The sequence below is a fragment of the Bicyclus anynana genome, chromosome 18 (assembly GCF_947172395.1).
Source record: "Bicyclus anynana chromosome 18, ilBicAnyn1.1, whole genome shotgun sequence".
NCBI classification, from domain to species: Eukaryota; Metazoa; Arthropoda; class Insecta; order Lepidoptera; family Nymphalidae; genus Bicyclus; species Bicyclus anynana.
Genome location: NC_069100.1, coordinates 14,441,395 through 14,455,945, shown reverse-complemented (window position 1 = coordinate 14,455,945; position 14,551 = coordinate 14,441,395). Strand labels below are relative to the sequence as shown.

Sequence of the window (14,551 nt, the reverse complement as noted above, 5' to 3'; positions counted from 1 at the left end):
TATTAGTAGGAAGTAGGATAATGACTGAGGCCGACTGTTTAACGTGCTCCCTGAGGCACGGGTGTAATACCACCAATTTTGCATCAACGCCAGTTATACCTAAATGCCGTATACAATTTATTAAGTAGGTATACATTGAGATATGTAAACATTTGTTAAATAATAAATAATTTTTTCCAAGATAAAACTGAAGGATGAGCCAAGCAGATGACTTATCTGATAGTAAGTAGCCATCACCATAAACAGAGTAACACTACGTAAGGCGTGCAAGGAACACGTCCTGACCATAAACCTGAAGCGAAGTGTAAAACCTCATGATCTTCTTGTGTAATTACTACGGCTACCATACTGTGAGCAGTAGACTAGATAACAGCAATGCTGCTTGGCGGCAGAAATAAGCATAGCGATAGTAGGTTCTTCCCTGGACAAGACTTAGAACACAATCAGTTAACTAATTGCTGAAAAAAAGAGACAGCAATATCAAGTGTCTGCCACAATTCCAAAATATCGTCGATCCGGGACTGAAATATGTACTAGCCTCGTGTAAACGGTGCTTAATAATAACAATCACCAATCGCAAGTACTTGCTGGCACGATTTTGTGCTTTATTTCAACACGATAAAAACTATATTGTGATAACAAATTGTATGTTCAAAAAGTACGTATCATAACTAAAAATTAATGTATTGAATATTAATATGAAAATTTGCTGGGAGTGTTTTTTTGTACGGGATTCGAGACGTGAATAAATAAATAAAATAAAGATCTGAGAGGAATGAGAGTTTTTGTTTGTAACCCTACTTAATTAATTTATTGACGACCTCTTAAATCTCTTCGGTACAGTTGCGGTTCTCATGTGGTTTTCAACGGAGAGGTGCCTGTGCTCTTTTTCTAACACTTGTCAGTTTAAGATTTTATGTTTTCTAAATTGACTTTGGCTGGTTATAGCTTGGCAAGTTTGTTGACGACACTCCCATGATATGCGGGCGACGGGGGGAAAGACTGCGCGGGTGTGAAATCGTGCGTGCGCGGAAGTGAGGTGTATCAGTCGTGGGTTTTTCATTCATCGCTACACGCACCCCGGCCTGCGTGGACCATCGGGTGTGTTACGAACGAATTTGCCAATTTATATATTCTGGTCTGGTGGTAGGCGTCGGCCGCGGTTAGTTACCACCCTACCGCAAAGACCTACCGTACCACCAAGCGATTTAGCGTTCTGGTACGATACCGCTTAAAGACCATCAGATGTATCGTTAGAATAAACTTGTATCGACCTCTTTTTAGTAAGCACGCTTCCATCTTGGACTGCATTGTAACATAATTTTAGGTAAAATTGCAGTCAAGGAGTACCTAATAATTTGTCAAGGAATAAAAAATATTTTTTTTATCATCATTATCAACCCATATACGGCTCACTGCTGAGCTCGAGTCTCCTTTCAGAATGAGAGGGGTTAGGCCAATAGTCCACCACGTTGGCCCAATGCGGATTGGCAGACTTCACACACGCAGAGAATTAAGAAAATTCTCAGGTATGCAGGTTTCCTCAAGATGTTTTCCTTCACCGTTTGAGACACATGATTTTTACCCGTAATTTCTTAAAATGCACACAACTGAAAAGTTGGAGGTGCATGCCCCGGCCCGAATTCGAACCCACAGTCTCCGGAATCGGGGGCAGAGGTCATATCCTCATTATTATTTTTTATGGTTTCCTATTTTTATGCACGAAGTATGCTATTTTCAAAATCACCATCATGTTGTTTATGAAAATGTTTTTTAAAACATCTCCTTTTTCCTTTTGATATAGTACAGTATACCTACCTAAGTAAAAAATTAATAAATAATTGAAAACTTTAATTAGCTATTAGACGAGCGAGACCGGGTGCGCGAACTACCACATTGATAATCTATATAAGATTAGGAAAAGAGAGAAAATACAATAGTCCTAATTAAAGTGCTATTCAGGGAAGTGCAGTGATTAAAAAAAAATCTGTGATTTTTTATATAAAAACAAAAATGATCGGTACGTAGATAATTATTTTTTTTTTTACTAGCAACTAATAGATTATAAGTACCCTGAGTTTGCGTCGCCACCTTCTTATAACTTTATAGTTAAAATATTTTATTAACGAATCTAATAATATCGTAAAACTTATCTATAATATCTATATTCTATACTAAAATACTGTGATAGCCCAGTAATATGACCTCTGCTTCCGATTTCGGAGGGTGTGGGTTCAAACCCGGTTTTCACTTGTGTGCATTTTAAGAAATTGAATATCACGTCTCTCAAACGGTGACCACCAAACCACAGAATTTTCTTAATTCTCTGCGTGTGTGAAGTCTGCCAATCCGCATTGGGCTAGCGTGGTGGACTATTGGCCAAACCCTTCTCATTCTAAGAGGAGACTCGAGCTCAGCAGTGAGCTGAATATGGGTTGATAATGATGATGAGGATACTAATATTTTATAGAACAAACATCATCGATCTAAAAACATTTGATTGTTTGTTAGTTTATTTGCATTGAACAGGCGCTGAAAGTACTGGACCGATTCGAAAAATTCTTTTACTGTCATCCATTATCCCTGATGAACATAGGCTATATTTCATCTCCGTATTCCCAAGGGAACGGAATTCCCAAGGGGACGCGCAATGAAACAAACATAATATTTATATAGGAATCAGGAAAGATTTAATTGCATTGAATATGATATGCTTTAATACTGGACCGATTTGAAAAATTCTTTCACCAATAGAGAGCTACATTATCAGTGAGTAACATAGGCTATATTTCATCCCCGTAATCCAACGAAAACGGGACTACACGGGTGAAAAAGCGGAAGGAACCATGATTAACTATCACTGCTTCGGCACAAGCACACATCTGATAAGAATAAAAATTTTGTGCTGGATTTTGCAGCTGTTTAATCAGTCACTAATATTTTAGCAGTTACTCGTCTAATCAATCTAACGCTAGCTATGAAAATAAACTAATCGTGTGTTGGTCGCGATTTGCATGTCATGCACATTGCGAGCAACACACGAACACTTTTATCGGATGTCATTGTCAAGCCGGTAGCGCTGCAGGCATGCGAGCTTATCGGACGGTGGGTGGCTAGCATTATGAGGCGCGCACATTTGAAATTTAGATTTTTTTTTCTAACTGTAAGGAGTGGGTACGACAATAGCCCAACGGGCGGGGATAGAAACCATCACCTTTAGGTGTTGGATATGACCTCTGAACCATAAAGCTAATTAATTAATTAATTAATTACGAGGTAAGTATAAAATAAATAAGTATAAATATTTTTATGAATAAAAACTCCTCGATGAGATAAATTATTTAATATTAACAAATTCTATATAAGACATGTATTTACATATTATTTTCTCCATACGGCCAACGCTTTTAACTCATCTTTACATATATATAAAGCTACTGACAGACGCACGCGACTCTGTAAAATGTGTACAGTAAGCTATTCATAAAGATCTGTTCGGGCTTATTTCGGCTAAACCGATTTTAATGAATTTTTCGCTGAAGAACTAAGTTGAACAATACATGGGATATTTTTATCTCAAAAATCCTCCGGGATCGGAAATTGTTGCCGCGGATTCGTGAAAATTTCGTAGTCAAAATCAAAGTCAAAGATATTAGGAAACTGCATACTTATTGCTTTAAATATCAGTATGTGCCAGAAGTGTTGATGTGAGGTAAAAATAATATGATATAAAATTAAATTTAATTTAAAAAATACCTATTTTTAACAAGTACAATTACACAAAAAAAAAACCTTAAAATCGATACTAAAAAATGTATAAACTAAAATTGTATCTTTGTAATTCAGCCATGTCAATACATCTAAACAATATCAATACATTCAAAAGTCCTTGTAAACTAAAGCTAATTGAAATTGATGATTTTTGACTTTGACTTCATTCATTTTGACGGCCTCTGTGGCGCAATGGTATGCGCGGTGGATTTACAAGACCTAAGACTAGGTACTTGGTTTGATCCCCGGATTGAAGTTTCATTTTATTCAAGTTAATTGGTCCAGGTCTGGCTGGTGGGAGGCTTCGGCCGTGGCTAGTTACCACCCTACCGACAAAGACGTACCGCTAAGCGATTTAGCGTTCCGGTACGATGTCATGTAGAAACCAAAAGGGGTGTGGATTTTCATCTTCCTCCTAACAAGTTAGCCCGCATCCATCTTAGATTGCATCATCACTTAACATCAGGTGAGATTGTAGTCAAGGGCTAACTTGTGAATAATAAAAAAAAATCACAGTCGTTGTGAATTACCTACTAATGAGTGTAAAAATTAAAATCACACATTCCAAATCACAGATGAAAATTTTACATACACATTGCTATCTATATATATAAAATAAAGTTGGGTTTGTTACAACACTTATAACTCGAGATCTGCTGGACCGATTTTCATGGATTTTGATTCGTTGTATTTGTCTCCGCCAAGAATAGCAGAATACATCTTAAAAGCAATGAAAACTCGATGAATAAAAATTAGAGTAGGGATAGGGTAGGGGTAGGAGTAGGGTAGTGTAGGGTAGGGATAGGGAAAAAGTACCCATATGTCAAAACGAAGCTTGACCGGGTCCGTTTACAATAAATATCACATGCCATGCTGCCATGCCAGGTAATAATTTATTTCAATTTATTATCTTAACATCAATGCAGTCCCCATTTTCTAGATCCAACTGTTGTGGTGTATGAGTACCTGGAAAATAAAGAAAATCTTGAAAAAATTATATGAAAAATATACATTTACTTCATTGCATACTAAAAAAGTACATAGGAAATATACAAAATGCACAATCTTATTAGTAGCTGACCAGACAGACATTGTTCTACCATCCATACTGAGACAAATATATTAGCATTTCATGGATTCACTGTGCGGGTGTCAGGTCCATTGTGTAGTAGAGAAAAACTCCGAGCAGAGCCTCGTACAGGGTTATGGTTTAAGATCTTTATTTCCTCAAAAGAATTACATAAAATTCGCTTATATGAGAAATATAATTAACTCACTAAGGTTAAGCGTATCAACCATTTATAATCGTAAGTGATGATGCAATCCAAGATGGAAGCGGGCTAACTTGTAAGGAGGATGAAAATCCACACCCCCTTTCGATTTCTACACTACATTGTATTGGAACTCTAAATTGCTTGGCCATCTTTGCCAGTAGTAAGTAACTAGCTGCGGCCGAAGCCTCCCTGCCAGACCTGGAGCAATTAAGAAAACATTATTTGGCCCAGCCTGGGACCCTCACACATACCACTGCTACACGGAGACCATTAAAATATATAGAATATAGGGCAGTTCCAGTGAGTTAATGATGATTATAGTGATGGATGTTTTGATAGTGTTTTGTCATGCAGGCAGAGTCCTCTTTCTTTTGGAAATTAGTTTAAAAACAACAATATAATGAATAAATGTTACCTGCTACAATATCACCATCAAATTCAAACTTCAGCTTATTCACGGGGACTTTCAGATGCTCAGCACATTCAGTCATTGCTGACAACAGTTTGTCATTACTCCCTATTGTGACTTCTATTGGCTTCTTCACATTCTGACATTGGAATTTTATCTTAATTCCATTTACTATCTTGACTCTGTTTATAGGTTTAACGCTATGGCTTACCACTCCGCCATCAATGAATTTGGCTATATTATAATCTATTGACGCTGGTGTATCGTTTTGGGTTAATATTTTATTATTATATGTGAACAATAATTTGTCCTGTTCAACATTTTCCTTTTTGGAGAATGTTTCAAATATTTGTGTCAGTTTTTGGTATTTGCGTATTGTGAATTTGAATATTTCTTGACTTCGCCATGTTACTTTAACTGATAAAGGCTCGTTGTCCAAATTGTCAGTGTCATCATCATCATCTAACAGAACAACCTCATCGGGTGTGGTTTTCGAGGGTTTACTGAACAAAGGTATGTCGTCAGATTTGTCAGGGTATTCATCTGTGTTACCAACGCTGTATGTAGGGTACATTTGACTAATTTGGGACACAACATGGCTCGGTGTATTGTTAATAGTATGTGAGCGTGTTCCATTATGTATTTGGCAGCCCCTACCTCCTCCCATGAAATGAGGCAACAGTTCTTGCATAATCTCTTCAATAGAACTGTCGGGGGAGAAGCTTGATCTACCCCTACCCCTTCTTCCACGCCTACCCCTACCTCTTCTGCTTGCTAATGTTTGAATTGTATTTAAAGTATTGATTTGTCCTGTATTTAACAACTCGGACAATGTACTATTTTGATTCGAATTTGTTACATTGTTTTTCGATCCTCTAGCTCTTTTACTGCCCCTGCCTCGACCCCTCCCCCGTATTTTAGTGACAGGTTCTACAGTCTCTGGTGAAATTTCTTTTGTTTTTCTACCTCTTCTAAGTTTCGGAGTGGGTTTCGAGTTCTTGGCAATTATTTCGTCTATAATTAAATCGTCATCAATTGGATCGATCACAGATTGAGTTGCTATTGAGTTATTTACAACGTTTACCTTACTATTTTCTTCTTTGGTTTTGGCGCCACATTTTATCTCTTCTACATCAGTGCTTTGCAATTTCTTCAGCTGCTCGCGTGCCAGTCTCATTTTCTTCGCAGCATTGCTGTAGTAACCGTCTTCCGAGTCTGATGATGCCATTATTTAAAACAAATAATGTAACGATTGTTGCATAAATATTTCATGAAACATAAACATAAATAATTGGTGTACTTAGCGCTTCATTGTATTAGCCACAGATGCATTAGCCTAACGAAATTTTATAGTTTGTATACGTATTTATACTTATAAAACAACTTTTTAGAAGTAATATTTTTAGTTGATTTTAGTTATTTTAGATTGGAAAATGGAAATCGTACAAATACAAATAACAAACGTTAAAAACATTCACAAATAGAAATAGTGACATTGACAAATGACGGCGTAATAGACAATTCGAAGCACAGATCATATTCGAAGATAAAATGCCACAGATAATAAATTAAATGTACATTGTACAGGCAAAGTAGTTTGTTTTTTACATCCTAATTCGTAGGCTTTTTCGCTTTCCGGTTTCATTCGTTATTAAATAAAAGATTATTTTATCTAATTGTAAATTATGCTTTAATTAAACAGGAATTGTTATATAAGATTTCTAATTACAAATTAAAACTATTCTTAATTCTATTAAAACTATTCTATTAAAACTATTCTAATTTCTAAATATCTTACTTTATTTTTTCACTTATTTCAGTTATTAATTTCCAATTGCAATTTTAACCAATTTGATCAGCGGTGAGGTTTGAAATTACCTACTGTAAAATCATTATCAATGAGATTCTAATAGTTACTAATAGTAATCGATGTTATCTGAATATGAAAATCTCCGATCTTATCTATAGTGGATTCAGAATAATAAATATTAATAAACACAAGTATTCGTCACGGTCGTATCGAAGGTATACGACACTTCTGACAATGGTTTTGCCATAAAATTACCTACTATGAATGTACTTACTCATAAAAAAAGCAATAATCGGCACTAGTGGGTATAAACTGTGAAAATGGAGCAGTGGATACTGACCGTGTCATTTGCTTCTAAGGGTTCGATTCCCACATCTGGATAAAATGTTTTTTTGATCATATCAGACCTGTGAGTTTGATGTCGTAAGTCTACGTTCTGCATCACATAGTGGTGTTCTGTAATAATAGGCCCATGATTCCGTAGGTAGGTACGTTTAATTAAACCGTCTTTCGCAAATACCAAGAATTCACGTTTGCGAATATTTCCTAACAGACTACAAGCCCTTGAACATAAATTACATGTGAAATGACCCAACGTGAATAACGTACTCACCACTGTACCGCTCAGAAATGACGGCATAGTGTTCAGAGTTATTTTCTGATATAGTAACAGCCTTCTAAGCGTTATTCACGTTGGGTCATTTCACAGGTAATTTTTGTTCAAGGGCTTGTAGTCTATAATCAATCTGTGTTGCGCACATAGGTACGTAAATGGTGCGTAAATGTAAAAATCTATTGTTAACGTTCGGCATTTTGAGTATTTGCGCACGTTTTTGTAAACGTCAAAACGTTGAATCTTTTGCCGATTATAATCTTGTAACAGCAATGACTTCATTATCAACGTGCAACTAGATTTGATAAAAATTGAGATAGAAATCTAAACCCGTAATTAAACAAGTGTAGCTAATGTAAATTTGAAGTGGATTTTCATGTTTCCAAATTAATAATGCGATAACGTATTGATAAAGCTAATTTATCAAATGTTAATCTTGACCATAAAATCTTGAACTTTTGCAAGGTTCAAACCTTGATCATAAACCGATGGCTAATAATATTATGTTACATACTGAGAGTCAGCTTAGAGAGAGAATGTTTATTTTTGTACTGTTATTCAATTTAAATATTTATTTATGTATTCACGCTAAATGTCCTAAATGTAAAATGTGCCTATACCTACCTTAATTAATAAATTTCTTTGAAGTTGAGAAAATTTAATCAAAATCGGTTCAGTAGTTCAGAGACTAAATGTAACTCAAACACACATACAAACAGACATTATTACTTTTGTAATTTTCCATTTCCCTTCACAATTTATGTTTTTTGTCATGATGACAGTAGTATTAATTATTGAAATATAAAATGTTGCTTTAAAATCACCCTGAATTATTTGGTTCAGTTTTGTCTATGGTCAATATCTATCAATGGCCCAGTTTTGTCCCTTTACGTTCTTCGGGCCAACTTCGGACTCGATTCAACAAAGCTTCTGCGCTCCTGAAACCCCTTATATTATCTATATTATAAAGCTGAAGAATTTGTTTGTTTGTTTCAACGCGCTAATCTCAGGAATCTACACGTAGTTCCTGAAATTCCGATTAAAAAAAATATTTCAGTGTTAGATAGCCCATTTACTGAGAAAGGCTATAGGCTATATATTATCCCCGTATTCCTACAAGAACGGAAACAACGCGGGTGAAACCGCGCTGCGTCAGCTAGTTGTGTATACTGTGGTTGTAGTTCTATAAATCCTTTAAGCAAATACACAATCAGTTAAAAAGGCCTACAACAGTGCACTAGGAACACTTCGCAGGGCATCCAAGAAACGTGTCCTAAAGTGCTGCCCTGTGTCGTTCGGGTCCCTTCAGGCGATGCTTCTGCGCTCGCCCAAAAGCCCCCGGTGACGCCGCGGAGGCCCCTATAAGGAGCCTACGGCACTTACACAATCGGAAAAAAAAACATCCATCAACCTGAGGCATAGGATCTATATTATATTATTAGACCACAACAATGCTGCTTGATGTCAGAAATAAGCATTGGTAGTGGTTTAAGCTTAGTCACAAAAAGTTTTGCTATTACTACTTAAAATTTTATACTGCTATAGATCACTGATCATACGTTATAGTCCAGTGGATATGACCTCTGACTTTGATCCAGAGGGCGTCCGGTCCGGGGCCGATGAGTTCTTCTATTGGTTTACTTCGCATCATCCATGAAACTATGTTTAGGTATCTTAATCACGTCCACTAATTAGCTCAGGTACTCATAGTACTAGAAACCTGTGATTTGGCATGGCTCGAAGCGATAAAATGACGATAAGTACTAATTTTTTAAATGTTGCATTCACATTTTGTTATAAAATCTGGCCAAATCACACGATTTATTCGTAGAATAAGTATAATGATAAAATATTATGATTATTAATGATTGATTGGCAAGTATTTATGATAATAGGTAGATTTTCCTGTAGATTCCAAGTATTAAAAATGCAGGGCCACAGCCTTGTGTAAAACACAGAAAACAAGAAAGTAGCTATGAGTCATTGGTGATAGTGCGATGAGTGGTGATTGTGCAGAATACAAAGACCTATAGTGCAACAACACAAACCTCAACGCCTCGATGACACAGGTCTGGACGTTCGTGAGCAAAAACTGCATTCGGTTCACCACTTATCTACTTCCAGTACACTCTCATAGCATCTATCAAAACATAGGGACAGGACAGTGGGTACTTGTACATATGTTGTCTGTGCAGTGGGTAGTAATGTGGGGGCAATTGAATCGGGCGGCATACGAAAGGGGGCTACAAGCGTACGCCATGCCGTTGAATCTTCTTCGTCCTAGTCTTGCCCCGTTTATTTCGGGGTCGGCTTTTCCAATAATGCGGCGTCACTTTGTATGCTCCTTTGCGTTATTTTCGTGAGGCTCTCATCCTTCTGTCCTAATGGACCTTTGTCAGACATGTTGTTATTAGTCTCACTTTCCGCCCTCTTCTTAGCATTCATGGAAAGGCACTTCTTCACGACATGGTCATTTAGTCTGCGTGTCGTGTAGGTCACAAAATCCTTTCTGCGTTACAATGTTTCATAAAAATTGTTTACTCAGGGCAGGCTATCAAAAGCTCTCAATCAGATAATAAGCGTGTCACAATAGATCGACACAAAAATTTGAAAATTTATGGCTCTGCAATCATAAAGGTATGGCGGCAACATTTGGTAATAAAAATTAACTACCTACCTAATCAATAATAATTATTAATATTATCTAGGATTATCCATTTTAATACGCAATAAAGGAAACAAAAACTTTTTGATGTGGAATTTTTAATTCGAGTGGCATAATAAAATGAACAATAAAAAAGATTATTTTTGATTTGTTACTAATAATAATCGATAATATTACGTACAATTTGATAAGGTAAGTAGATAAATTGCCTACAGTAAGTTTACTTATTCACTAAAATACAAAAAACTGGTGCAAAGTTTATTCACCTACGACATAAAAACTCAGTCTATATTATCTCTGCCCCTTACGTAAAGTAACCGGAAGTGGATTCTATCGTAGGATTAGTGTCGTAAATTCCTCCGAGAATAATTATAATTAAACAACATTCGTATTCCCAGTAGAGATTTCACTTCATGTGCATAAATTGTACATAACAGAATTCTATTATATTTTTTAACGTTTAATATTTATAATGTTGGCGTGCTTTTAAAAATAAATAAATAAGTTCGTTATAAGAAGAGTATTTTTTTTTAATTAAGTTTCGTAAAGTATCTATGTAACTGTTTACTTATCTGTCTCAGTTCAGTTGTTAGCTTAAGCGGCTACGGATCAAGATGCCCTAGGTTCGATTCTCTCTCTCTCTTTTTTCCAAGAAACTTACAGTAATTACACCCCACCTCCTCAGAGTCGTAACATTATCATCTTAACTCCGCCAAACTGCACTGAAGTAGCGTGGTTGACCACCTTTCTTTAAAAACCTGCCTTCCGAACCGGTGGTAGAATCTTTACAAATAGTCAACTGACGTGTCAAAAGTGCTTGTAAACTGAGCCTACTTGAAATAAATGATTTTTGATTTGATTTGATTTGAAACCTGGTCATATCCACATACATTTGTAGGTATTTTATGAAAATATCTAAAATAAAGGAAGCAACATCAATGATAATGGCAATAATGGTTGGTAATTTACATTGTAACGTTGTTTCAAACAATTTTATCATTTAGATAATTTAATTTTACCAAGTTGCTTTCATTTATTTATTTTTCAGGTAAAAAAATCCTGCCGCTTCTCTTCTTCATCAGTTGTGTAGTCCGCAACGTCAGAGGATCTTTCGAGGGCGTTGACCCCAACACTTTGTCATGTGATCCCAATGGACAGGTGAGTAGTAAAATAAAAATGATTAGGATTTTGAAAGAGTTACAGTGAAATTCATAGACGTTGTAGGGGCACCCCCAGGGGATCGTTCACAATCTGAGTGTCAAATAAATACCGAGTGAGCTAGCGAAATAACAGGAATTCATTAAGTACTTTATTAGGTAACTACCTAGATAATATCTAGATAGAGATATTTTTTATCTTCTGCTAGTCATTGAATGTTTGTTTGTGTTATTTGTAAATCGCTAGGAGGCTTTATTTAAATAAAATTTATATACATAAGTTTTATTCGTCCAGTAACTAGATAAAATTGTAAAATTAATTTATTTTTCCGGTTACCGGACAAATAGTTTTTTTAAATTATCCATATTTTTTTTATGGCTTACGCTGACTACAATCAAACCTGATGGAAAGCAATGATGAGGTCTAAGATGTAGAACGCTTGCCTAGAAGATGCCTATTTACTTTTGCCTTGAATGTGCACAAATTGTACGTATCAACAAACACAGACGCCGGAAGGGCATTCCATATTTTGGCAGTTCTTATTAGGAACGTTGACGCAAAACGTTTCGTGCGGGTTGACTGGACGTTGACAATAAAAGGATGTCATTTTCCACGGGGTCTCGCTGGTCTGTGGTAAAATGGGGACGGAGGAATTAGATCGTAAAGTTCCTCTTTTATATATTTATTAACTTATTAGGTTATTTATCTAATATTATTTTGTTCTCCAGATATTCCTCCTGTTGCCGCATTTTACCGACTGCACCAAGTTCTTCATGTGCGCGCACGGGGAAGAGGTCCTCTTCTCCTGTCCCCCGGGACTCTACTTCGACTTCGTCATACAGGTAATTTTCATCACAATGTATACTAATATTATAAATCTGAAGAGTTTGTTTGTTTGATTGAACGCGCTAATCTCAGGAACTACTGGTCCGATTTGAAAAATTATTTCAGTGTTAGATAGCGCATTTGTCGAGGAAGGCTATAGGCTATATTTTATCCCCGTATTCCTGCGGGAACGTGGATGAAACCGCGCGGCATCTACTAGTAATATCTAATTTTCATCATTCTTCTTCCAAACAACACGGATATGAGCCACTTGTGTCCACCAGCTCCCTTTAATTCGCATAATATTAATAGCTCAACGAGTAACCAAGCAGAACTGGCAATGGGCAGGGCATGTTATTCGAAGAGACGATGGAGTTTGAGATCTTATGGTGCTTTTTTAAATACCGATATGACCAACGACAATCGCCCTCCCCAATAGCGGCGCTAATTGATACTGATTGGCCTCGTTGGCCTCTGTCACTGTCTCCAGGTATGCAACTGGCCGCAAGCCACCAAGTGTATCCTGCGCACGCGCGACAGCGACGAGATTGACGATGGCTCCGGGGAAAGGTTCCTCAGCGATAAGGCCGACTTGGCTTTTGACGGTAATCACATTTTGTTTTCTTCATTAGGGCTTCACATGTGCATAGGTATAAGGCTGTCATTAAGAAAAGTTTAATAATATCACATAATTTGCCCTATATTCATCAATAGTATCTAGTGATAGAAGAATTTTCAAATAGCGGTTCAGTAGACCCAGAGGCAGAGATTACCCCTCTTTTGTTTGTAACGGAAGGGAAATCTCTTTCTGAAATACGAGACTTACTGGGGAACAAGATGCTTTCTGAGATACCCTGTGGGACTTACCATTAAAACGCACTCGGTAGCCAGTAGCCACCCTCATTTTTGTAGGCATTTTGGTAGGCTCCGGGACCTGACCAGAGATTACCCCGTATAACACCACAAACTTTACGTCTTTTTTTTCTTCTCTTTATTTGGTCTACCAACACTACTACTACTTTACTGGTTGGTCTACTACTAATCGTACTACTATCGTAGGTAATGCCTATTAAAATGTCGTAATGTCAATTTGTATTGTTCCAGGTTCTCTGAACAGCTTAACAGGTGATGCTGCAGCGAACAAAGTGAGGCCGCTGAACATCGAGCAGCCTGGCAAGTCGCCGCGCTTCAACACCATGCTCAACTGCCTGAGAGCGGACGACGCGGCGCGGCTCGTGCCTTACAAGTGACGTATCGTTCTCTACTTTATACAAACGCTGGTGACGCTTTACCCACCGTCATCGGACTAGGATTGCATAGTGGTTTTCCAAAAATAATAATACGTCAGATAGTGATAATGGTGCATCTTATATTTGTATACTTTTGCCAATAAGTTTGCTCTCATTCAATTCACTCTGCATTTGAAAACGTGCGTAGTTCTTGTTTAAAGGTTTTAAATAATGACAGGTTTGCACTTTGTGGTCTCATATGATGTTAATTGGCAGTTCAAGATGGTAGCGGACTAACTTGGAAGAGATAGAAGTTTGTTATACCCATACCTCTGAAGGTTTCTACGGATGATATCGAGTCGTTAAATCGTTTAGCGTTATACGTCTAGAGGTAAAGTAGCGCGTAAGCAAAGTTGAGAAATATAGAACCTTCAGCATTAACCCCAGAAGGCATACTAGAGTCCGCTAATAACCCATTCAAAATCCCCTAAGTGTTAACTTATAGCCATTTAGGTCAGTGTATATAATCAGCCACTTATCTTTCCCAGAGGTGACTGCCAGCGCTACTGGCACTGCGTTGGCGGAGTCCCACAGTCAGCGTATTGCACAGATGGACTTTACTTCAACGAACGGACTCAACAGTGTGACTTCGAAGCTAACGTGAAATGCGCAGTGCTGCAAGAGGACGAGCTGAATGGAGAATTTCTACTAGCCAAGAAGAAATAGAACATGATATAAACATTCGACGACCAAATGCTTCTGAATATTAGGACATTATAAAATTTGTATCCGAAGAT

At 37.0% G+C, this 14,551-nt stretch overlaps 2 protein-coding genes across 2 annotated transcripts; one reads left to right on the top strand and one right to left on the bottom strand.

Moving 5' to 3' along the window:
* Window positions 1-3,327: 3,327 nt before the first annotated feature.
* Window positions 3,328-6,940, bottom strand: LOC112052328 (uncharacterized). Its single transcript, XM_024091346.2, has 2 exons — window positions 5,461-6,940; window positions 3,328-4,737 (listed from the first exon to the last, which is right to left on the bottom strand). The coding sequence occupies exons 1-2, from the start codon at window positions 6,680-6,682 to the stop codon at window positions 4,670-4,672; spliced, it is 1,290 nt and encodes a 429-aa protein (XP_023947114.2). The 5' UTR covers window positions 6,683-6,940; the 3' UTR covers window positions 3,328-4,669.
* Window positions 6,941-12,145: 5,205 nt separating this feature from the next.
* Window positions 12,146-14,495, top strand: LOC112052330 (probable chitinase 10). The gene is made up of 4 exons (XM_024091350.2): window positions 12,146-12,542; window positions 13,016-13,130; window positions 13,630-13,771; window positions 14,303-14,495. Exons 1-4 carry the CDS (start codon window positions 12,474-12,476, stop codon window positions 14,478-14,480), a joined length of 504 nt encoding a protein of 167 aa, XP_023947118.2. The 5' UTR covers window positions 12,146-12,473; the 3' UTR covers window positions 14,481-14,495.
* Window positions 14,496-14,551: the final 56 nt, after the last annotated feature.